This window comes from Agelaius phoeniceus, chromosome 2 (genome assembly GCF_051311805.1).
Source record: "Agelaius phoeniceus isolate bAgePho1 chromosome 2, bAgePho1.hap1, whole genome shotgun sequence".
NCBI classification, from domain to species: Eukaryota; Metazoa; Chordata; class Aves; order Passeriformes; family Icteridae; genus Agelaius; species Agelaius phoeniceus.
The window spans coordinates 50,852,811-50,876,749 of NC_135266.1; the positions used below are offsets into that span (position 1 = coordinate 50,852,811).

Sequence of the window (23,939 nt, forward strand, 5' to 3'; positions counted from 1 at the left end):
CACTTCAACTTGCTTTGTTGCTGTGTTTTTGATTGCTTGGTGCATGAAGACTCAGTGCTGTATTTACAAATAAAAATAAAACTGTTTCATGGTGGCTATTTCCTGTTGCTGAAATTCGAGGGGCTGGCATCTTCCAATCTTCCATCTTCCACCAGATTCCGTGAAGGTGTAGCAAAATGATGCTAGCAGGAGTGGTTTCTGAAACACTTTAAAGAGATACTAGGTGGACTCTACTGGTTCACCTTGTGTGAGCTGTTGTATTGTTTGCCAGAACCTGGCTGCTTTGGGAAGTGTCACTGTGCAGTTGAATGTACAGGTGACTTTGAGGGAAAGCTTTGTCTACTGTCATATTCTTGGGAAAGATGGACTTCATGATTTGGTTTAAGTTTTGGGAAGAGAGACTCTCCCCTCCTCCTCTCTGTGCACATTTAACTTATTCATTATTGGCTACAATTTTGGGGGGGGGGGGGGTTTGGGTGGCTTTTGATTTTTTGGGGTTTTTTTTTGTTTTTGTTTTGTAGATAGGCTGCTCTTGTTTAAACATTCTGGTACAGAGAAAGCTTTTACAAAAGTGGTACTAATTCTCATGCAAAAGTTTTTTTTTTGGGTTTTTTTTTTTTTCTTTTTCTACTGCCTCGCCTTTGTAATTACTTCATAGAAAACGTACCACACACCTCAGATCGTGAACCTTCATAGGCATTTAAAACTGATCTTGCAGGTTGTTTTGAGAGGAAAACCTTCTGTCCTTTCACAGAACCCTGCTGACTAGAAATGATTGATCAGTCTGTCTGGACTCTTCTGGGCATGGCTGTGGAAGGAAAGAGATTAAAGGCTGCACTTTTACAATAATGGAGAAACAGTGCTGGTGCAGGGGAGAGTTTACTGCCAGGGATCTCAATTTCTCATCTAATTCTTGAGTGTCTCAGAAAAGCAAGTTCTTTTTTTTCTCCCCAAGCAATTGTACTGTAGAAAATTAAATATTGTAACCTTATCCTTTTAGTGGTAAACTTGAGAGATCTACCAAAGAAATGAAATTGCATCTGTACATATAAAGAATACTGTGGTAAACAAATATTTTTTTTTCCCTCCAGAGTAAAATAAAGAATAATTTAGTAGCTTCTGCTTTTAAAATTAAAAAGCACTTGCAGAGGATCCTTGCAGAGCCTAAGAATATGGCAAGACATTGTGAATGGAGGAGAGCATTGCAGCCTCTTGGCCACGCTTCTGTTCCAAGAGCCAAGCTCTCTGTGCATTGTTGCGAGGTTAATTTACTGCACCTTAATTTACCACCTTTGGATGTGGGTGTTGGTTGGCCCCTTCCTTGATGACCTCAGGACCTCAATGAAAGAAAAAAAAAAGTCTTGCAGTCTCTTTTCTGGCTGGCCAAGTGGGAAACTCTTGGCTAGGATGCTCAGCCTAATGTAGCTGATGATATTAGAAGGTAAAGGTTAAGATGACAAGATCTCAAGTCAGAATAAAAATAAAGCAAAGGCAGCCAGCGTTCTTTCAGGCTTGCAGGTGTGCAGAGGCTTCTCTGTGCAGCTGCTGATGAAATCCAAGCTGAGTACATAAAGCCTGAAATCATCTGTTTCTGTGCTGCTTGTAGTGGGGCTCAGGACACGTGTTCACATCCCGTAGGTACAGCTACCTTAGCACAGGGTGCTTTATCAGCAAAGTGCAGTGTGTGCTTTGTTAGATAGCACAGGGTGGTGTTCAGATAAGCAGTGAAATGATATAAATGCACCTTTGTTCTTTATGTAATGAAGGGGCTTCTTGTGTTGTAAAAGCAGCTCCCCCTCCCCTACTCAGTCTGTTAAATATTTTTTTTAATTGTCTGGGAACTTAAAAGCTCTGAAGCTTCAGTTTAGTCAGTTTATGAGCAACACCTGCTGGGTACAGTCACAGCCTCAGTTCTTTGTATTCAAGGAAAGTCAGCTATGAAGGCTGTGAAAGTGCTGGGGTAAAGCTGGGGTGGCAAAATGGGATGTTTTTTGTAAATGAATGTTTGAGAGTACACTCTTACCTTCTGTGGGTGTGAGCATCCAGCCAAGCTTAATAGAAATACAGTGATGTCTGCAATCCTATTTCTATGCAGCTATCAGGATAAATCATAGATTTGTTAAAGTTGAAAAATGGCTGTAAGATCATCAAGGCCAGCTATTAATGTAGTATAGCCAGGTTCACCACAATTTTTGGTGTGTTATCTTGAGAGAATACTGGGGAGGTGATAGAAGGGAACCTCTTCAGCATCTCAGCTCTGAGATTAATCTCTTCCTTTCCAGCTGCATGTACAAACCCTTCTAAGCACCAGCTGTTAGGGAGTGGGATTTCCCTTTCCAGTGGGAGTTTCTTCTGTCGTCTTGTCATCACTTGGTGTAAATTGGTGTACCACTTCTTGTAAATTTGAGGCTTTCCAATTATGCTGCATATAATTATAGGTTAAAAAACATTTAGGCTGTGCACTGTAGTTTTGATACATGCTTGGGAGTTTCAGTGTTGAGTTGACATCAAGTGTGTTTTTAGCAGCTTACTCTTTTTAAAATCCTCTTTTTAAATCCTTCTAATTACATAAATATTTTTCCAAATGTCTGTTTGGGTTTTTTTTCCAGAATGAAATTGTAGGATATTTCATAAACTGGGCAAAATGATGCATTTTTTTTTTCCCTAAAAGAATAAATCACAGCTATTTTACTGTAAATTTATAGAATATGAAATAAGATGTAATTTGAAGTTTGATGGGAATCCCAATTTCTGAATAGCAGGTGTGCATCCCCAAGTTTTATTGAGGTGGGGCTATTTGTGAAGTCTGTGTATTATGAACAGTTCTTATCTGCTTGGGAATTCACAACAACCAGTCAGTGTATCATATAAACAATACAGGATTATTGACAAAAGCTGCTCACAAAGATGACTCTGCCTTGTTTATTTCTGGTAAAATACTTCTTGCAATCAGCATTTATTATAGCTACATGACCTCATTTTGATCTTAATTTCCTGCTTCTGTTCATAGATAGAGAAAAAAAAACCCTAATAAAATACTAGTATTTCCAGTTGTTCTTCACCAGTGTCCTAATCTTATACAATTTGTATATTTGGCATTTGAAATAAACTTTCAGTTTCTTAAACCCTATATTTCACCTTCATGCCTCTTGTTGGAACAAGGTATAATACCAGGATGTTACTACATGACATGTATCTGTTGTTACCTAATCTGTTTCTTTGAAGTGATGCCTTAAAATCATCCTCCTACGTACCAATTTATCCACTTAAACCAGTGACTGATCTCCAGAAGTGACAATTTCTGACACTTTGGATTGTTTTGGTTTTTTTAACTCAAAAGACTCTTATTCCTTGGTTGTACATAAAAATTTCAGACCTGTCAATCCAGTAACTTGTAACAGGCTTTGTTCTGTGTCCCTGTAATTAACTGAGTTTGTGTGTAACATTCTTTTTTGGTTTTTCTTTCTTTTTCCTTTGATTAGCTCTTATTTCATGGATTGCTTTCCTCTTGTGTTCTGATTAAGAAAAGAGGGCACAAGTTTTAAATTTGCTGTTCAGTAGCTGTTTTTTACCTTATGCTGTTGGGGCTTACAAATTCTTTGCAGCAACTCTACTTAATTGTGTCCTTCTAGAACCCCTGTTTGCTGTGGTCAGCCTCAGAGCTGGCATCATCTAAACAAATTGGGCTAACAATGATCATCAATCTGCTACTAACTGAAAGGAACACAGTTTTTTTATATGTGCTGATAGCAATTCCAAATTGTTTAATTCCAAGATTGGTGTTTATATGTGATGCATCTTTGAAGAAGTCCAACAGATTGAACAGGGATTGTCATAAGCATAAATGGCATAAGTTGTCTCCTTTCATACCTCCTCTGCTTGGGTAGAGAAGGTGCAGTACTTTAGGTGTGATATTGAATTAAACATCCAAGTCTGATAGTTATTCCCAGTGTTCCCATGAGGAAAAATAGGATGTTAAAATCTCTTTTTGGGATGTAGGCTTGAGCACAGGGGGAGCAACCTCAGCTGGGCAGGTTGTGACACTGGAGAAAGCTGCTCTGAATTGTCACCTTGAAACTGTGTACATAGCCAGTACTGGATTTGGGAGCAAACATGCCTGTTCCTATATTTTCCTATTACTTTCACTTATGAGTTTGTCATTGTTTGCTCCAATGGTTCATAAACCCTCACAAAGGTCTTCCCCACTTAAAAAAATAAACAAAACCCAACCAAAAAAATTTACATGCTGGTGGAATGGTCATCTTTTTATGAAAAGATATGGATGGAGATGTCCATATATTCAGTTTTATTTCTGTTTATGTAAATCCCTTTGAACTACATTTTGGTCTATGAGTTCCATAGTGGTTTCTCAAATGGGTTATGTATTTTTCGGATTTTGCTTCTAGCTGAAGTCCATATTAATTTATGAACTCTTATAAGTTCTGATAAAATTCTCTTGATAAGGTATGAATCTGTTAAACCTGCTTCAGTGTACTATAACTCTGTTTTGAAGTTACCTAATTTATGCAAGATGTTAAGTTTTTACAAGAACAAAAACACAGAAATGATTCAATTTGTGTCCTATGCTTGCTAGCTTCAGCTTCCTGAGAGCTCTTGAACAAACAGAAACTATAGCACTTGGGACTGTGCCAGATGGTTTAAAAATTCCCTAGAGAATAAATAAATCTAGCTAGTGTTGTATATTTCCATCACATTTGAGATTACCCTTGAAGTTGAGATTTTTGTTGTTTCTCCTTGAAGTTTGTCAGTATCTACTATATAGAAATGTATGGAATTGTTTTGGAGGCCCTGGTGGGTGTCACAGGTGAAACTGGAAGGCAAACTTGTGAATCCCACCAGAGAGAGACACACCTGGTCTTCCAGATTTGGATGCTGGGAATTACAGAATGGGTAGTTAAGAAATATGTTTAACTTTTATGATAGAATGTTTCCTCGCTGGCTCTGCAAAACAAGTTTCAGGCTTGACTTCAGTGAGAACAGGACATTCAGACATGACCAAGAATAGATTCCTAAGATAGATAATTCCCAGATCAACTAAGCTTCCCCAGGGGAGAGAGAGCTGATGAGCAGGAGGAATGAAGTTCACTGTTTAGGGCACCTTTTTTCTGGTTTCTGTTAATAGTTTGTGTTCTCACTGCTGACTCTCATCAGCAAGCCGACTTCCAGTTGCAGAGAGAAATCTTTCATAGTCTGAGCTATTGGAAGTAAAAAATAAGCTGTAGAAGGACAAAGTTGTGGATAAACTGAGTTTTAATTTCCTCAGTCAAGAGAGCACTGTTGACTTCCATGAGAGAACCCACATACTTATTTCTATTTCTGAAACTTTAAGTTATTTGAAGGCATATCTTGCTTTGATGGCAGCTGAGCATGACAAGTAATACCTTAGGTGAAATTATAAAGAGACTCTTGTAGTAAGCTGAAGTGAATGGGATTTACATTATCCTTCCAAATAACTTATTTAAATATGACATGAGAACACTGCTGTGTCAGTGACAAAATCACTCTTCCCTTCTCATCCCTTGCCCATCAGACCAGAAATAAGAGTTTCTATTTCCAGTCCAGGCAGGAGCCACATGATGGGATTTGTCATGTTACAGCTAAGTATATTTTTACCAAGCCCTAGACATCAGGACTGTGCTGCCCTTCTCCTTTCCAAGCAGGGAACCTCCCTTACACAGGTATCCAGCTATAGTACTGGTGTGGGGGCTGCTCTGGCCGGACACCAGACACCCTCTAAAGCTTCGCTCTTGCTCATCCTCAGCTGGACAGGGGTGAGAAAATATGAAAAAAGGCTTGTGGGTTGAGGTAAGGACAGGGAGAGATCACTCACCAATTACTGCCATGGACAAAGCAGACTCAGCTTGAGTTTAACTTATTACCAATCAAATCAAAGTAGGGTAATGAGAAAGAAAACCAAATCTTGAAAACACCTTCCCCCAACCCCTCCCTTCTTCTTGAACTTAACTTTACTCCTAATTTTCTCGACTTCTTCCCTCTCAGCAGCTCAGGGGGACAGGGAATGGGGATTCATCACACATTGTCTCTGCCACTCCTTCCTCCTCAGGAGCAGGACTCCTCACACTTTGCCCGTGCTCCAGAGTGGGGCCCTCCCAGAGGAGAAAGCTCTCTACCAACTTCTCCAGTCTGGGTCTTTCCCACGGGTGCAGTTCTTCAGGAACAGGCTGCTCCAGCCTGGGCCCCTCCCACAGGGTGTAGTCCTTCAGGAACAGGCTGTTCTAGCATGGGTCTCCTGCTGAACTCCTGCCAGCAAACTGTCTTCACTGTTGGCTTCTCTCTCTATGGGTCCACAGGTCCCTGCCAGGAGCCTGCTGCAGCCTGGGCTTCCCATGGAGTCACAGTCTCCTTTGATCTTCCACTGCACCATGTAGCATCATCCAAGGGCTGCAGGTGGATCTCTGCTCCAGAATGGATCTCCATGGGCTGCAGGGGCACAGCTGCCTCACCATGCTTGCTCCATGGGCTGCAGGGGAGCCTTAGCTCTGGCACCTGGGCACCTCCTGCCCCTCCTTCTTCACAGACCTTGTTGTCTGCAGGGCTCTTCCCCTCATGTGTTCTCATTTTGCTGTCCTAGCTGCCTTTGCACAGGGTTTTCCTCTTCTCAAACACATGATCCTGGAGGGCTACCACTGTCACTGCAATGGTGGGTGGTGGGTCTGTCCTGGAGCTGGCTGGCATTGACTTTGTTGGAAACTGGGCAAACTCTGGGAGCTTCTCATGGAAGTCACCCCTGCGGTCCCCTTTGCTACCAAAATTTTGCCACATAAACCCAGAACTACTAAAGTAAAGATGCTGCTATGAAAGTTGAAGCAGTGTGGGCTTTGCTCTGCATTAATAATGAACTGAAATTCTAGAACTCCTGGGTTAATTTGTCACTGTGTTGCTAGGACTTCATAATGCCAATGCTAATCTTCCTGTGAATATTGTTATCAAAAGGTTAGGTGCAGTTATTTAATGCAGTCTAGCTGTTCTTCTTACCTATGTGGTCTCAAGCCAATTCCAAAAGTCCTACTGTTAATGCTGTCAGGCAGTGCTGTGCAGCTGCTGGTGCAGAAATACCTGCACAATAAATTCAGAAAATAAAGTTTGGCAGTACTGAAATGAGAAGCATCTACCAGTAGCAATTAGTGAAGCAGTGCAAAAGTTGCTTTACCTGATGTATAGGAAAATGTTGCCTAAAAAAATGAGTAGAACCTTCCTGATAAGCTCAGAAACAGCTCCTTCCCACCCATCTTGACTGTATATACCTGTTGTGCTTTCTTACTTACACAGTGATTAAGTGCCTCTATGCTCCCTTTTCCCCTTCAGTTTTGTAGAACCCATATTTATAACCAAAACAAAATGCTCTCACAGACTTTTTGGAAATACATGTGATGGGTCTCATGGGTCTCTATCACACCCTTAGCTTGCTTCATGTATGTCACTATTGGTGCAAGAGTCTTGCCTTATAAAGCTGTTCCTCTGAAAGGTCCTTACTGTCTGTTTACTTTATTGACTGCTTTATATCAAAGCTTTCTGGGAAAGCATTTTCTTTTCTGTTCCCCAGGGTCTTGTGAGTTGTTTTTGGTTTGGTTTTTTTGTTTTTTAATTATTATTAGTAGTAACAGTAAATCTGTAGCTCTTTTAGAATTTCTCTATGTCAAAATGTAAAAGGACCATGCATTTAATTACTTTCAGCTATTAAATTTGAAATACTTCCCCATCCAGCTGTGTCTGTATGGATTTACATTTGAATACTATAACTACCTAATGATTTAATTCTCTTTACAGTGACTAACAAGCTGATGAAATCTTAATATTTTAAGCAGTTAGAGATTGACAAGATTAGACTAATGTGACTCCCAGGGAGAGCAGTATTCAGTGTCTTGTCCTGTGCTAACTTTGCCTTCAGGTGTGGTATTCATTATTCCCTTGACTCCTGGGCAAAGTGGTGGTTCGAGACTTTGGTGCTGAAGGAAGTCTAGTTAGGGGGAAGCTCCCAGCACCTCATTTCAAAGCAGTTGGTAATTCAGCATCTGGATGAGTATGGCTTTGAAATCCTTCCTTGCTGTGTTTATGCTTGGGTTCTTTGCTGGTTGTTATCTGGGAAGAGTTAATTGTGCTGCTGGTTGCTCAGGCATTTGATACTGTCACAAGACAAGGCAGCTGCTCTTGTGAACTGTGAAATTAGCAGACAAGCTGGAACGTGTACAGATGTGTGTTTCCAAAGTACTAGAAAACTATTGAACATTACTTGGCAGTGATGGCAAAGCTGCTGAAATGCTACCAGGTTGCCAGCTGTTTTCTTTATACTCTGTCCACATTGTCTGATGAAACGTGCATTTGTCTTTCACAGTTTTTTAGTGATTGTTCTTGTGACAAAAGGAGCCTTGAACCCAGTAGTAACACTTTTTGTCTCTGCCACAGTATCACCTGCTGCATGACACTGCTCTTGGTGTCCAACTTTCTGTAAGCAGAACCTTTTTTAAGGAAAGTTTGTGGTCTGAAACCTCCCACTGCAGTTGAGAGTTTGTGGGAAAACATCAACTAGGGAAAGAAGGAACTCCTTGGTTTCAAGTCATTGAGGAATTTCTAGCCTCATTAAGGGATCTAGAAGTTATTGCAGTGCCTGACTTTTTGGGCCAAGCATACCCACATCTGCTAGACTGAATAAAATCTAATTTTTCCCATCTCTCAGAGCCAGCACTGAATTAAAACACCATCTTCTTCTTCAGTGATAATAGAAAAAAGTGGTTATTGTAGTGAATGAGTTATAAAAGTGTTGTCATCCATGGGTATCATGGTAGGTTTTAACCAAATCTGGGATGATGCTCACTTTAGGGCTCCTCATGATCTGCCATGAAGGAAATCTTGATCTCTTGGCTAGGGAAAACCAGACCAAAGTGTGTTCATTTCATAGTGAATCAACATGTTAGTTAATATTTTAAATTTAAAATATGGAGAACTTCTATCTGAAACTACAGAATTAAAAAATTGCCACCTTCTTAAACGTGGTGCATGGAGCATTTATTTCAGTATTGCCACTTTAAATCTGCTAAAATGAAGTTCATGATCTTCTGATCTGTATTGGAGAAGTAGATAGTGACCATAAATGGGCAAAATACTTCAATGAGCTCTCCAACTTTCCCTCCCACCCCCTCAAAAGGAAATGAATGCAGAGAATGTATTAATTGTTTGGGACTGTCCACGTGACAGCCTTATCTTCTCAGGCAAGCCCTTTTAAAAATAGGGTATGTGTTAAACATGATGGAGTTTTAAAAACAACATATTTAATAAACCTGTTACTACAAGTGCCAAGTTAAGCTGAAACACAGTTTTCAGGAGAAAATTCCTAGCTAATATCTGAATTTGTACTTTAGTAGTTTGTAAGAACTTGGGTAAAGAACTGCTGTTCCAAGCAAGCTGTACTTTGCTAAGTCTTTCCCTGGGAACTGTGTCCTAAACTTGGAAACAAACTTCCATGTGCTTAAAGTATAAAATTGGTGGATGAAATGAATTGTTTTATTAATCTACATATTCAAGAGCATAAGGATCATCATGAGACCTCTGTACTGACACTTCTGTGGGTTGCAGAGTACTCAAGCTGAGTGAATTTGGGCTGTATCTGAAAGGTGGAAAAGCATCAAGCCCGACTGGCCTAAACATAGGAGCAAAATGCTGAGTGCAAGAGCCATCCTTGCTTGAGCACTGCTTCTCTTGTGTCTGGCTGTGCTGTCACTGCCATCCCTGAAGTTCTTGGATAGGCAAAATATTGTCTCTTCAGTGACATTATAGAACACTTGTTACTTGCCTCTTACATTGCAGCATTGCAGTCTTGTTTGGTTGGCTTTGGTATTGGGGTTTGGTTTTTTGGTTTCTTTTTTTTTTTTTTTTTCTTCATGCAAGCACTTGACAGTGGTGCTTGGTTAAGAAAGGCACCTATTGTCTGCTCAGGCATCTAAACCATCTTGTAACTCTTAGACATTCTTTCCTGTTAAGTAACTTGATCCACCTTCTATCATTATACTGTTTACTTAAATTTGGATATTTGGCGTAGAAGCACCTTGTGTGTGTGTGTAGCACATGGAATGTGTTAGGTGATCCACAAGTTTCCAGCTGCAAATTAGCTACTGTGATGGTTTGCTAAATGTGTGCTGTGCAACTCTGGTACTTTTTTCTGCTTGTTGCCTGTATCAAAACTCATCAGTGTAAGTAATTCCTGGGTTGGTCTTGAATAAGAATTATTTTGAAAACTGAATTTGATTTCATTTTAGCTTACTGATGTAAAAAAAGATCTCTCTTTAGAGTGGTGTAGTAGTAGTCTTCAGCTTTGCCTTTGGCAGGAGTATGTGATCTCCCCAGTATGTGGCATGAGGCTGAATGTCAGGGTAAAATACATGCACTGCTCTGTAGCAGCTCTTGAGAAGCAAACCTAGCTGGGTCTTGACCAGTCATCTGGGAAAAATATAGGCCAGGCAAATAGGAGGAAGACTGTCTCCTGAAAGCAAAACTTTGTTCCATGCAATCCTTTAATGTTCCTCTAGGCAATCAATCCTTTAATGTGTTTTCTGATGCTTTAAGTTTAGGCTGAATCCATGAGCCTATAGAGAAGAAATGTGAAAGCACTAGCAGCCAGGGATGGCAGCTAGCTTAAAGCTCCAAAAACTGCTTTCACTGGAACTTTCTCTGCCAGCCCCTGTGTTCCAGCTTTCTGCTACTGGGCTCGTGTTGTGTTGGCCCAGACATACAGCAGAATGATTTGGAGTTGATGGCAGCTGCTTATTAGTGCCTGCTGAGAACCTGACTTGGAGTTTTCTAAACTGTTATTTTTAGACTGTACAGTAAGTGCAGATGGGTTATAGAAATGCTTAGTAATTTGGCTGTTACTCCTTTCTCTTTGGGATAGCATTTCTCTTGGCTGAAAATCCTCCTTATTTCTGTAAAAACAAAGATATCAGTATTCCTTCAGCAGTAAGTCAGCTGATGGAGGCAGATTCTTCTGTTCTAGTTTCTAAATACCTCTAGCATAAACAAAGTCAGCAAATTGCTTGTGTGACTGCATAAGTTGAATGACATCAAGCTGGTCTTTTATCTTTTTATTGGAAAGCTGCATTTTTAATGGTGAAAACCGGGAAGTGGAGCTCTGTCAGCAGAGTGGAAAGCAGCAGAATGCAGCAGTTTTAGAAGTACAACAGGTCTGAATGATCAGTGTTGGACTAACTGGATGGCAGTAAAAACATTTATAGCAGTTAAAGGAAAACAACTTTTTCCCTCTCCCACCCTTCTTTCTGGTTGAGAATAGTTACAGATATCTGCCCTTTGGCTGGCATTTGGTTGTGGGGTTTTTTTAAGATAAGAACTGTGCCTCCTTGACAAATGCCTGGTACATAGCAGGATATTATATGCAGCTTGTTTTATCTCTGTTCGTGTTTCACTGCTGTGGCTGGGTTCTCCTATCTCATGGATATGCAAGTTAACACTAACTAAAAGGAGAACCATTCCAGTTGCTCCTAATTTTTTCTCACATTGTGTTGCTTTCTTATTGACAGATGTCAAACTCCCAGTACTTAGCAAAGCACAGGGTGTTGATTTCTGAGCAGTATCCTGTTTCTCTTTTGTTGGTTTTTAAGTGTACATAGCTTGATGATGAGTGGGGTGCATTATTCAAATCCAGCAGTGCGGATGCTTCCAGCTCCAAGTCAGGAAATGCTTGGCTTTTGAAGAATAACGGCTGCTGCACGGATTTCTGGCTCTGCTGTGATATCATGAAACGAGCCTGAGGAAGTGCTGTGACAGCACTGCCAGCCCTTTGTGAGAGGGAGATCCTTTCTGCACTTTCTTATCCCAGGAATCTGTTCCTGAGTCTTGGTGTTCATGGCACTGAGGTTTGGTGACAGCTGTGCTTGGACATGCCTCTGCTTCTGAGCTGGATCTCCCACCAGAAGGTACTGTCTGCTCCTGTCGAGTGTGTGGGAAGTTCATTCAGCTCCCTTTGTACAGTGGAAGGGATCTGCCACTGCACTTTGCGTGGTGATGGAGTGAGAGGGGTTGAGCTTTTTCCTTGTCTTGAAAGTAATTGCCTTGCTAGAAATGCTGTCATGAAGTAGCCACGTTTGTTAGGCATGTTTGTTAGATTAGTATTTCACAGTTGCTCTTATGTTTATAAGCTTTATGGTATGAAGAGGGGCTTTGCTTTGTTAATAAATTCCAGACTGAAGTTTTCCATGTGGAAGCTAGGCACAAATTAGGACAAGCTGCAGCTTCTCTGCACAGTGAAATTCTGTTCATTTGTGGAAATAATGGAATCCAGCCAGTGAATTTTGTTCTTCCTTGCAATATCCATAGCATTCAAGTTCTAAGTTTGGATTAAAATTGAAAGCACTGCTCAGTAATTATGGAGGGATCATTTGAAAATTATCCCTCCAGCCAAAAGGAGACATCCACCTTTGTTCTCTGGAGGCTCTTGTAAAGTCAAAGGGTTGGTTTTTTGGTTGTTTTTAATGCTTCCACTTCTGTCACTGCTGTTCAAGAAGCACGTAGTGTTACAATGGAGATGCTCTGCCCTTTCTAGACTTGTGACAAAATGTGCTGTTGTTATGCTGCATCAGACATGATTTAGTAGGCTCAACAGTCTCTCTATTTTGCAACTTAAAGATATTGGTGATAAACACTCATAACTGAAGTTCTGTTTTTGAGGTTTTAAGGGTTGTGGCAGTTGGAATTAATTTTAGCAAAATCTGTTACATGACGTGAGATGAATTTGGTGGTAATTATTTTTCTGCAATCCTCCCATTGGTTTTAATCTACACTTTGGTCAGAGGAAAGACCTTGCATTCCTTATACCAGTTAGAGTGATGTTCCTTTCTATCATGAAGATGCTATTCTGTGTAGAACACAGTGGAGTGTCTTGATATATAGTAGAATATTTCTTGGCAGTACTAATCACACGCCCTTTGTGCAGTGTGCTACTCATGCATGAGGAAGGTGTTTGCTGTCCTTTATGAATTAACACTGTTGCAGGTCTAGTCACAAGGGACAGAACTACATCTAGCTCTTGAATTGCAGAGCAGGAATTAGCTGAGTGCTGCCACCTTATTCTACAGTACCTGGCCAAATGGATGATGTGCTGCAATAGCTCAAAAGGTCTCTAAGCAAGATCATAGGTGTATGGTACAAATACAGGAGATTGGGAATTATCTGGCTAAAACTGCTGCTGCCATTAGTTTCGACTATCAAAACTCTACTGCCTGTGGTAAACGAATTTTGTGTCAGTGTCATGCTTTATTTACTATGTTGCTTTTTCAGATCAGGATGCAATTGTAGGTGATGCAGAGCTTGGCCAGTGCCACCTGTTCTCATTTGAGTGCAGCTAACTTTTCCTTTTTGAATTGCCACATGTTGAATCTGGTCACTTTGGGTGACGACTGGTTCATACAATCTTAGACTACTCGGATGTGAATAAAAATTTTGATGTGGGTTCCCAAGTGTGTGGTTGTTTTTTTTTTTTTTCTTTTTCTGTAATTACTCTTAGTAGATCAAATATATTTCCCTGGAGGAAAATATTTCTCTTCAGTGATTTTATAAAGCACTTGTTACTTGCTCTTACGTTGCAGTCTTGTTTGGTTGGTTTTGGTATTGGGGTTTGGTTTTTTGGTTTCTTTTTTCTCAACCAAGTTTTTTAGTGTTGTTCACACTGGAGACCCAAACTAGTATCACAGGTTTAGTTTTGTACTTATGGTACCCACTGTCCATCCTTGTCTTATTGGCCTCTTGCATTTGGGGGCATTGTTTGGAACAGGCCTGAGGAAGGATTTCTACTCTTGAGTTCTCTTGGCTCTGTTCAGAGATTGAGTTACTGTGAGCACTTTTTCAAGGGTCTTAAAGTACACAATTGCTGTTTCTTCCTGACAGGCATAGATGCTCTTGACATCCTGGAGGAGAAGAAAGCTCACCTGAAGCTCTCAGATCCATTTTGTTTGGTTTCAGGTTATTAATACCTGAGAAGGTTCAGTGTGCCTGTTGCTGTTCAAGCATGAGGTCACTGCTGCATTAGAGAAAGCTTTGTGTGCTTTTCCAGCACATTTGAGGAGGTGTATTGGGGTGGGGGGTGATTTCCTTGTTCTGATTCATGGAACAGTCTGCTGCTACTCAGCAGTATAGGGAAACTTCATGAATAAAACCTATAATAATGCTCTACATTATGTTTCTGCATTTGAGATCTGGTGTACCAGCACTACACCATCAGCTCCTACCTTTCTGGACTGAGAAGCCCATGAAGACTATGTTCCCTTTGGAACATAGTCATTTCCTTCTCTCCAACAATATTTGGAAAAAGATGATAGGCCCCTAGATTAAGGGATTTGGGAAAGGCAAAGTCTGGGAGAATTAAGTCATCTTGAATTGTCCCACCATAGGGTTTGTTTGGGCTGGAAGTGTGCTTCTCTCACCATGAGAATACACTGTGTAGCCCTGTCTCATCCAGTCTGTCTTCTTGATGTAACTACCTTCAAGGCTTGAAAAAAAAATCTGAGTATGTCAAATAGATCGATTGCTTAAACATTTTAAGGATTTAATTTCTTTATTTTCAGGTGAATACTGAAAACCTATACAATAATTCATTTGCCCTATTGTAACAGCTGGTAGTAGATGTCCAGGAAGATTGTCAATGGCCCTGTGGGTTTCATGAGTAAGAATCCCATTTCTCCTCTCTGGCTGCTTAATTTAATGAGACTTCTGCAGGGAAATACTAGGACTTGGAAACATGTTAGTAAGTTTTGACTGTTTCAGGAGTGTATATCATTCCTAAACTGATTTCTAAAAGTAGTTAAGGATTTTCATCCAGGTAATTCAGTATTTTAAAAGCTTCATTCTCCTTATTATCTTGTCTAACTTTGCCCTGCAATTTTGACATTAAGAAATAATAAGCTAATATCCAAATCCAAAAGTTACACAACTTCGATGGTGAAATTTTTGATTGGGGTTTCTTGATACACAGAGAAGCAAAATGTCAAAACCCAATGGTATATGCCAAAGAAATGTGTAAAAAGCCATACTGGGATGTATGATTGATAATTATGTAACTTTTTCTTCATCTTGCCTTTCAGGAAAACACAGATGTGAAATGTTGTTTAGACTCCACTTGATCCCACTTAGGGATTTTTACTCAAAGTCAAATCTTTATATGAAAACACTACTTTGATTAGGTACATCTCAGAAGTAGCTTTTGGTTCTTGCTAAGAAAGAGTCATTCTGAGAGTGAAGAGGGTCAGGTCTAACAGCACAGGCTGGCACATTGTCAGTCATTGAGTACATCAGCAGCAGCACACAGTTACTCCTGTACACTAAAGACCAATAAAATTCATGTGCACGACTCATAGCCTGGCAGTGTCAGTATCTGTCTTGATTGTTATAGTTGAAGCTGTTTTTTACACCATGCTAGTGAGAGTACCCATGAAACAATAACAAGCATCTGGAACTGGTTCTGGGCTGTCTGATAGGTATTACTTATCAATTGTGCCATCCCTGTATTGCATTACATTGTGGTTTTTTTCATATGTATATAAGGAAAGTATATCTACAGAGATTAAACAGGTCTCAAAATGTTCACTTTGATATTTTGTTTTAGTCTGTCTATAGGTTCAAAAGAAGAAAAAAAGTGAATGCTGATGAGGGAGCACCCAAAAAATAACATAGCCTATTAAAAAGTTTACCTAAACAAAGCAGGGAGTAAGGATTGTTTGGGCTGTATGAGCTGAAACCCCCGATCTAATGCTAGGATCCCTCTATGGACAAGTGAAAACACTGTAGGAATTTATGTACTGCAAAAGCTTTTTAAGGAGCAGAGATGCTGAAATAATAGTTGTGGCTGAAATACTAGTCTGAAGAGCATACACAATCTGAAAAAGATGTAAATAAAAGTGATAAATGGCAGGGTTGTGGGTTTTTCTAAGTAAAATTGCAATTACTTAAAACTCTGTGTGTTTTGAGGGAGATCTCTCTGAGGGAGATCTCTGACAGAAGAGGGAATGGATGGGTATTACTGTTGGGATAGAATTGGTAGTGTCTTATCCCCAGCCTATTTGGGCATTTGCTGGGGGAGAGAGGGGGAAGGGATGTGTTAGGAAGCTATTGAGTATTTTTAGAAAGACTTAGGTATATCCATTTTTTTTGTCTTAGAGGTGATGAGCAGGAGGAAAAACCTGGTTACTGGAGTGGAAGTGATAGTACAGCTCTAAAAAGAATTAAATTGCTGATTGAGCAGCTGACAGTGGTTACTCTAGTTGATTGTTTGTAAAATATATGCATTTTGAATAGAATTATCATTTTTCACTGTACTTTGAATAGAGATGTATGTGAATTGCCGTGTAATAGCTTCTGGATTCTAAAAAGGGAAATTTTAATTAATAAGTAGCTAGTTTGTGAATTTTGTTAAAATAGAGAACTAAGGAATTTAATCTCTAGAGCTTCTTTCTCGGCCATAGAGAGAATAAGAGACCAATGAGTGGAAAAAGAGCTGCATCTTGGAGTACAAACATGCAAGTGCAAGGTGAAGATTTTGCATGTCCAGCTGAACTGCCATGGCTGAGATGAAGTGCACCTTGGGTGATGGTAAAGCAGCCTGGCAGTGAAAATGAGGGAAGAACAGTTCCACTCTGGTATCTGTGCCAGATCTAGACTTGGCTTTTAGCCCCACTGAAAACTGAGATGATGGTGACGTCTAAAGGGATAGAAGCCAAAAGGTCAGCAGACCTTAGGGTAATTGAACTTCATTTTGCAATAAATGAACTGGAAGCAGATTTGAGTTGAATGCCCAAGGGATGAGGAGTGTGTAATGGGAGATGGGGATTAAGATGAGGTAATTTTCCACTCTGACTTGCAGAAGTGTTGGTAGATGAGATTTCTGCCTCAGTGGCAAGCTTCAGCTGGTATCGTGTGAAAGAAAGAGATACTGTAGAGAGCATGGATTATTTAAGGTGTGACTTTAAGGTTACCTTCTTTTAATAGAAAAATTATTTGAAAAATATCAAATATTGTAGTGGGAAGCTGTATAGAATACAAAAACTGTTGATAAATATGAAATATTGTAGTGCGAAGCTGTATAGAATACAAAAACTGTTGATTGATTCTATTGGATTAGTTGAATGTTGAGAACTGATTTCTCTTGCAAAGAAAATTGGATTGATATTCTCTCTATCTCATTGTCACTAGTAACCTCCCCAATGCATGTAGTGTGATGCCGTTCATTATACTTCTAGAGAAATGGGACATGTGGAAAAGAGGGCATGGTTCAGAAGAGTAGGTACTGTCAAAAGAGCAACTATTACCACTCTGATCTGCAGTTAGTAGAGTTGGGGAAGTCCTTGTTTTCTTTTGTGAAGCCAAAATGAAAAATGTGCTCACATATGAAATATGTTGGTACTTAAACCAGACTCCTCCCAGGGTGATTGGGATAAAATGGAGGAAGAACCAGGTGTCTTTGAAAGACTGTGTGATACAGGGCTGAAATTGTGAGTTTCTTCTGGAGGTGTGTAGTTTGGCCCCACAGGGTATAGCAGGGGTTTGTGCAGAGGAGAAGAGAGATTTGTGTGTGCTGCTTTACGGCACAATGACTGAGGCAGCAGGGAAGTGTGACCTTAAGGTGAACTGTGTCACAGGATGGATGGGGCAAGGTTTTTATAGTTGATAATAAGTGAGATCTAATGCAGTTTCAACTCTGTCAGTTGAAACTGATGGAGATTGCTGGTCTCTTGTCCACAAAACTGTTCCCGAAAGTCTTAAGAATAGAATAAGTGTCTCTGCAAAATAAAAACAAAGGAGCAGTGATGACTCTTTACAGAGCACAGCAGTAAAACATGCCAATGTGGGCAGAGGACAATGGGAAAGAGAAGGTAGTCTCAGTAAAAACAAACAAAAAAAAAAGGATGTGAACATTTGCCAGTCGACCTTCTGGTAATTTAAAACCTTATGTACTGGGAGACATTCCAGGAAAAAAATTAGTAATTATTTGCTCTGCTTCCACTACATAAGTTGTCCATAGAGAATTTAGATTTTACTGATTTTATATTCTTTGCCAAGAAGCTTGTGGCACTCTGCTGGAGAAATAGCTTGTGTAAATACTTACCTTAACAAATGCTTGATGCATCACTGTCTCTGCTGTCTCATTTGTGGTTACTAAAAAGGCCTTTCACACTGTCCCCTCAGGTTCCTGATGTCATCAGCAGCATAAGACAAGTCTCTAAAGCAGCACTGAAAGAAGATGCCAAACCAAGTAAGGAGAGTGAAGATGCCTTCTATGACTCTCAAAAATTTGAGGTCTTGTACTGTGGGAAGGTGACAGTGGCTCACAAGAAAGCTCCCTCCACACTGATTGACGACTGCATAGAGAAATTCAGCCTTCATGAGCGGCAGCGCCTGAAACTGTTAAACGAGCAGCGCAATAACGAGTCGAGTTTGGACCTGCCCCTGTGTGAGGAAAATGTGCCAGCTTCTCCTCTGGACAGCCCTTTTGAGGAGCTGGACAGCCCCAACAGCACCCCAACAGCAGGGCGTGCTGCAATGTTTACAATTGGCAGCCAGACCAACCTGACCAACCTGGCCAGCACTCGTGGCTTCTTTCCAGAGAGGATTTTGGAGGACTCTGGCTTCGATGAGCAGCAGGAGTTCCGCTCCCGCTGCAGCAGTGTCACTGCAGTGATGCAGAGGAGGGTTCACGACACAAACCTGAAAGCACAGTCCCGCAGGAGGCACGCCAGTGCTCCCAGTCACGTCCAGCCCTCTGACTCTGAGAAGAACAGGACAATGTTGTTCCAGGTGGGTTCTAGGGCGAGCAATTTACTGTTGCTCTTGTACCATGTCTTCTTCCCCTGTGCAGTTTGAGACAAGTTTTCCAAGATAACTAATATGGATCCAGTATGGCTTCACGATTTGTTGCAAATATTTTTGTATCTGTTCATAAATGGTTGGAACGCAAGTAGCTGAGCTTTCACCTCAACTCATGAGCTCAGGCAGATTTTAAGAAAAAGTAATTATTTATGGAGTAATCCATAAATTAAAGGAGCAGAGTTTTTAGTGAAATAAATATTTTATGTACCGTTCTGGATTGTCTGTGTTGGTGATATTTAGAACCTAGCTGAAAAACATGAATATTCTTTCAAGAAGAGAATCAATGAAAGCTACCATGCAAACAAAGCCTCTTTTTTTTGTGCACTTAAAAAGAAAAACTTCACATGAGACTTCCACAGCCTTGTGTTTGAGCCAGCCTATTTTTGATACTTTGTATTAATGTCCCCTCTTTACAAGACGAGTATTCAAACATCTCTGCACTGAGGGCTTCTTCCTTCAGACTCCAGTGGTTATTTCTTCTCTTGCCTGAAGTGCATTTCACATTTTTGGAACTTGTTTTGAGAAAAGAGAAGGACACAAAAGGAGATGACCCATAAAAGGAAAAATCTTTGGACCTTAAAATAACAGTGGGCTAAATGCCTGGATTTTGTCTTTCCATTTGTTTTAAGGATCATGTTTTTATTCTCTTGTGGAAATGATACCTGAAGTGAGAATGCATTTCCATTCAGAAAGGCACAGCTTATCACTAGTAATGAACAGGATTTAGCTGAAAAAATCCGAGGTCTGTAGAATAAATTCCATGAGCTTGAGAAGCAATTTGGGAAAGCTAAAAGGTAGTTTGCTGCAGAAGCTCCTCTTTCTCATTTGGAATTACTACAAACCAAAAAGTATCGTCTTAGTTTCTCAGCTAATCTATGGTATAATTTAAAAACCAAGAATTCCCATTTTTTCCCCAGCTTTTAATTTAGCCACATTATTTCCTAAAGGTTTTAGTATTGTCTGACAAACATGTAATCTTTGGACTAAAATAACTTGAAGAAAAAGGGTGGGGGAGGGGAAGAAAAGCTGTGTTTTTTCCAAGTAATTTTTGTTATTCAGCTGAGTGTATTGTGCTTGCTGAAATATTCTTACTCAACATGGGCAGAATTACAGTACCCTGGCACCCTTGTTCCTGCTGAGTAAGCTGTTGTGCCAAAAGATACTCCATGTGAGCAAGAAAGGGCAAGATTCTGACATTTTTGTTGCTGTAAATGCTATACCCCTGAGACAGTCATAAATTAGATTTATTTTTCTCTCCCTTAGGTTGGAAGGTTTGAAGTTAACCTCATCAGCCCAGATACCAAATCTGTTGTGTTCGAAAAGAATTTTAAAGATATCTCCTCATGTTCTCAGGTAAGGATTAATAAGAAGCAATGTGTAGATCATCAGGAGAAAAAAAGATTTTATTTGTTCTTCAGCTGTGTTGCCTTGATGGTCTATAGGCAGGAGAAAAAAAGAAATGTAGAATACTTTTTCCAGAAAAGTCCAGAAAATATGAGTGCAAAATAACCAGTCTGAGCTGTGTAATAGCAGCAATTTTAATCCCTCATCAGCAAACAAAGTATAAACTATTTCTGCTTTGGGAGAGTATTAAGTATGTTTTTGGAAGCAGTTTAATCTCCATTTAGGATGCTCTGAGTGTACTGTTTATTTCTGAGCATACAAGTTCCTGAAAGCCTTCAGAATGAAAGGAGGAGAGCAGCAAATCAACCCTTCAGAATGACAGCAGTTCACCTGCATAATTTCTTCTGGTCAATATGGTGATAGGTGTACCTAGCTATGTTCAGGAATAAGTAATTATTTCTTGTATAGTTAAATGTCAAGGTTAAGATGTTCACCTTTCCATCTTGCTCTTGTTCAGCACTGGTGACACTTTTTGGTTTGAGGTCTTACTTTATCATCTCTTCATTTGTTGTGCCACATCATCACACCATCACAACACTTAAACATGATTATTCTAGTTAAAGTATGCTTTTGTCATTCTCTAAACCTGTATTTTACCCCCAAGTACATTCATTTTAATGCCAATAACCAGTCTGCTCTTGCATGACTGGGCTACCAATGCTTAGACAAATTAGGAATTAGGCAATACTTGTAACTCAAGTGGAGTCTTGAGCTACCAACTAAAGGTCCAGGTCCTTAAATTGACTCTACATTTTAACTACAATTTGTATTGCTTTTGAGAGAGGAAAAAAGCTGATGCAAATACAGAATGGGACAATATAATCAAACAATGTGGTAATAGCTTTATAATAAATACAGATCAAAATGATCTTAAAACAGAGGTATGGAAAGCAGAATTTGTAGATGACTTGGATCTTCTGCTTTTTGGGTGTACTGAAGTGACACATCAACTTTAGGTACTGGGCTCCTAGGTTGCATATACAAACTTAAAATAGTCAAACAAAACAGTCCTGAGCTGGGACAACCTTTTATCTGCTGACTTTAAAGTATGGTGACCAATAAGACCATGGAAAACCTTCAAGGCCCAGCTTTCCTTCAGGAAAATGACTTTGTACAGTAAATAGTGTCAGGTAATTCTGTGTGTTGGATTTTGGAGGTGTTTTTCATTCCACCCCTTCACTTTCATTTGGAGTAAAGCTTCTCTGTTACTTTGCATTTGTGAATAACTCAAAGAGGCAATCACAATACTTTGAGGATTTTGTTTGGTTTTTTTTAGTTTTTTGGGGTTTTTTTTAACGTGAAACAGTTACTTTAGAGAAGTCCAGGGGCTCTGTATTCAATAGAAATAAAATATTAATTTGTTCAAGACTAAGCATTGGTTGCATAAACCTCATCAGTACTTCCTTTAAGAACTTGGTGCTAGCCCCAGGGCTTCTCTGTTGCAGATTTATAGGGCAGTGATTTACTATGTATTGTGGGACTGTGGCTTAGGAATATTTGTCCTTCCAAACTTTACAAACAATGAAAAGGAGAGGTCATTGCCAGTTTGCATTCTGGATTCTCTTAGTCTGGTCTAATAAAGGTATTTTTTATCCTATAGCTTAAGCATGGTTGAGCTGCTGCATTCATGTAATTATCCACACTCCTTATAATTGTCAAGCAGCAGACATAATTGATGATAAAGCTCTGTGTGTGCAGTCTAAACTCAGATATCAAATAGCTTTAGAAGTTTTTTTTGTTGGAGCCTTCCCCTTGAGGGAACCCAGAACAACAGAAAACTTGGCTCTGTTGTCATGACCTCTTAAAGCCTCTATCTTAAAGAAATGTGATGGAAGTACTGTTGATTTAGGAACATGCTGTCCTATTTCTGCTTCAGTAGGGCAAGTGTCCCATCTGTCTCCCCCCTCAAATGTTCTCCTGTGGAGACTGAGAAGTCAAGACAGCAGTAGACTTGTTCAGGCACTGTCAGTAAGGAGGGAACTGGCATCTCACCGAACCACCTTTAATAATTATGTTTTCTTGCAAAACAGAGCTCAGCACTTCACTTTTCTATAGATCAACATGTGTATACATTTGACCTTTTTTATTTTATGCTTTTGAAGACTTCATCTGTCACGAGAAAACGAAGTCAAGATTAGTTGGACTATGGTTCAGCTAATGCCATTTGTGTCCTCTTAGCAACCCTCTGCACCTCTTAAGTTTTAAGTAGTACAAAAGTGACTTTTGGAATTTTGTTTTTAAAAACAACAGCGTGTAGTGACAATATGTTTAGTTTGTCACGTACTGGATTTCCAATTTTGTGTAGAGTGTTTTCTGTAGTGACAGGCAGTTGCTTTGCCTCCTCCTCTCTTTTATGATATAGGTGTTTTCTTTGGAGATGGATCCAAGCAAACATGTTCTGATTTTTGTTATATTTGAACTTGAGGAATTAGGCTTTCATTTGGAGAAAATCTACTATTTCCATACTCAGATGATAAAAACATTGGCAAAAGCTTTAACAATAGTGAGTCATGTTCCATGAATTGAGACTGAGAATATAGTGCTTCTTAGGAAGCAGCTGTCTTTGATCTTCTCAGTGCTGTTTTTAGCAAGGCAGTGTTCCCTGTCAAGCTGTTATACTAAGATCTTGGAAAAAAGTGTCAGTAGTAATGTGTAGTAAGTCTTGAAACTTCTGGTATGTAACTCAGTCTCAAAGAAATTATTTCAGAATTTAGCTGGAATTCTGTAGGTTGCCACTCATTTCCTCATTTTTTGGGTTTTTTTTGTTTGTTTGGGGTTTTTTAGGTTTTTGGGGTTTTTTGTTTTGTTTTTTTTTGTTTTGGCTTTGTTGTTGGTTTGGTTTTTTTTTTTGGGGGGGGGGGTTTGGTTTGTTTATTTTTTGGTTTTGGGGTTTTTTTGTGTAGTCCTATCACAGGAAAGCAAGAGTCTGCTGCTACCCTGATACTTCTTCAATCCTGTGTTTTAACATGGCTTATAACATCAAATTTTCACTGTGGAGGCAATTCCAAATACAACCCAGAAGTCTTTAGTTTGCTTCCCTGAAAATTCAGTTTTGCTGATGGTATAAATTCTGGTCCAGATTTATTGCTATATAACTTTGCTTTGATTATATATAAGATCTTTACATAACTTAAATGTAAAAATCAATTTAAAGATAATTATACTACTTGTAAAATAGATATTAGGGGTATGCATTTATAGTTATTCAATTTTTTGGAAACTATACTTGTTTATAAAATAGTCCACTAATGCTGTTTTTCAATTCTTTTAGGGTATAAAACACGTTGATCATTTTGGTTTTATTTGCCGAGAATCTGTGGAAGGTGGGTTAAGCCAGTATATTTGCTATGTGTTCCAGTGTGCAAGTGAGTCTCTGGTGAGTATTTATGGATGATCCTGACCATTTCATCAGAGCATTTCCAAGGCATTTCCTGAACAATAGGAGTCTCTGTCATCCTGCTGTGTCAGCTGGGCCCCAGTGCTCACATCTGCTCAGGTGCAGGACATCAGCTGTGCATATGCAAATTTGCAGTAGGAAATGTGAACATTCTGTTCATACACAGCCATATCCTGCTACTCTGCTGATGCAGATATCAGCAACAAATAGATGAATCCATATGGGTGTGTGACTGTGA

At 39.6% G+C, this 23,939-nt stretch overlaps 1 protein-coding gene across 3 annotated transcripts in view; it reads left to right on the forward strand.

The window, feature by feature from the left end:
• TBC1D4 (TBC1 domain family member 4) overlaps positions 1-23,939 on the forward strand; it is a 100,493-nt gene that overhangs the window by 39,144 nt on the left and 37,410 nt on the right. For 2 of the 3 annotated variants that reach the window (XM_077173605.1, XM_077173606.1), the window contains exons 2-4: positions 18,220-18,828; positions 20,164-20,253; positions 23,576-23,680. In XM_077173605.1, coding sequence (XP_077029720.1) covers positions 18,220-18,828; positions 20,164-20,253; positions 23,576-23,680 — 804 coding nt within the window. Of the gene's footprint in view, positions 1-11,810; positions 11,964-18,219; positions 18,829-20,163; positions 20,254-23,575; positions 23,681-23,939 lie in introns of those variants that run through there. The other variant, XM_077173607.1, reaches the window with a different exon arrangement.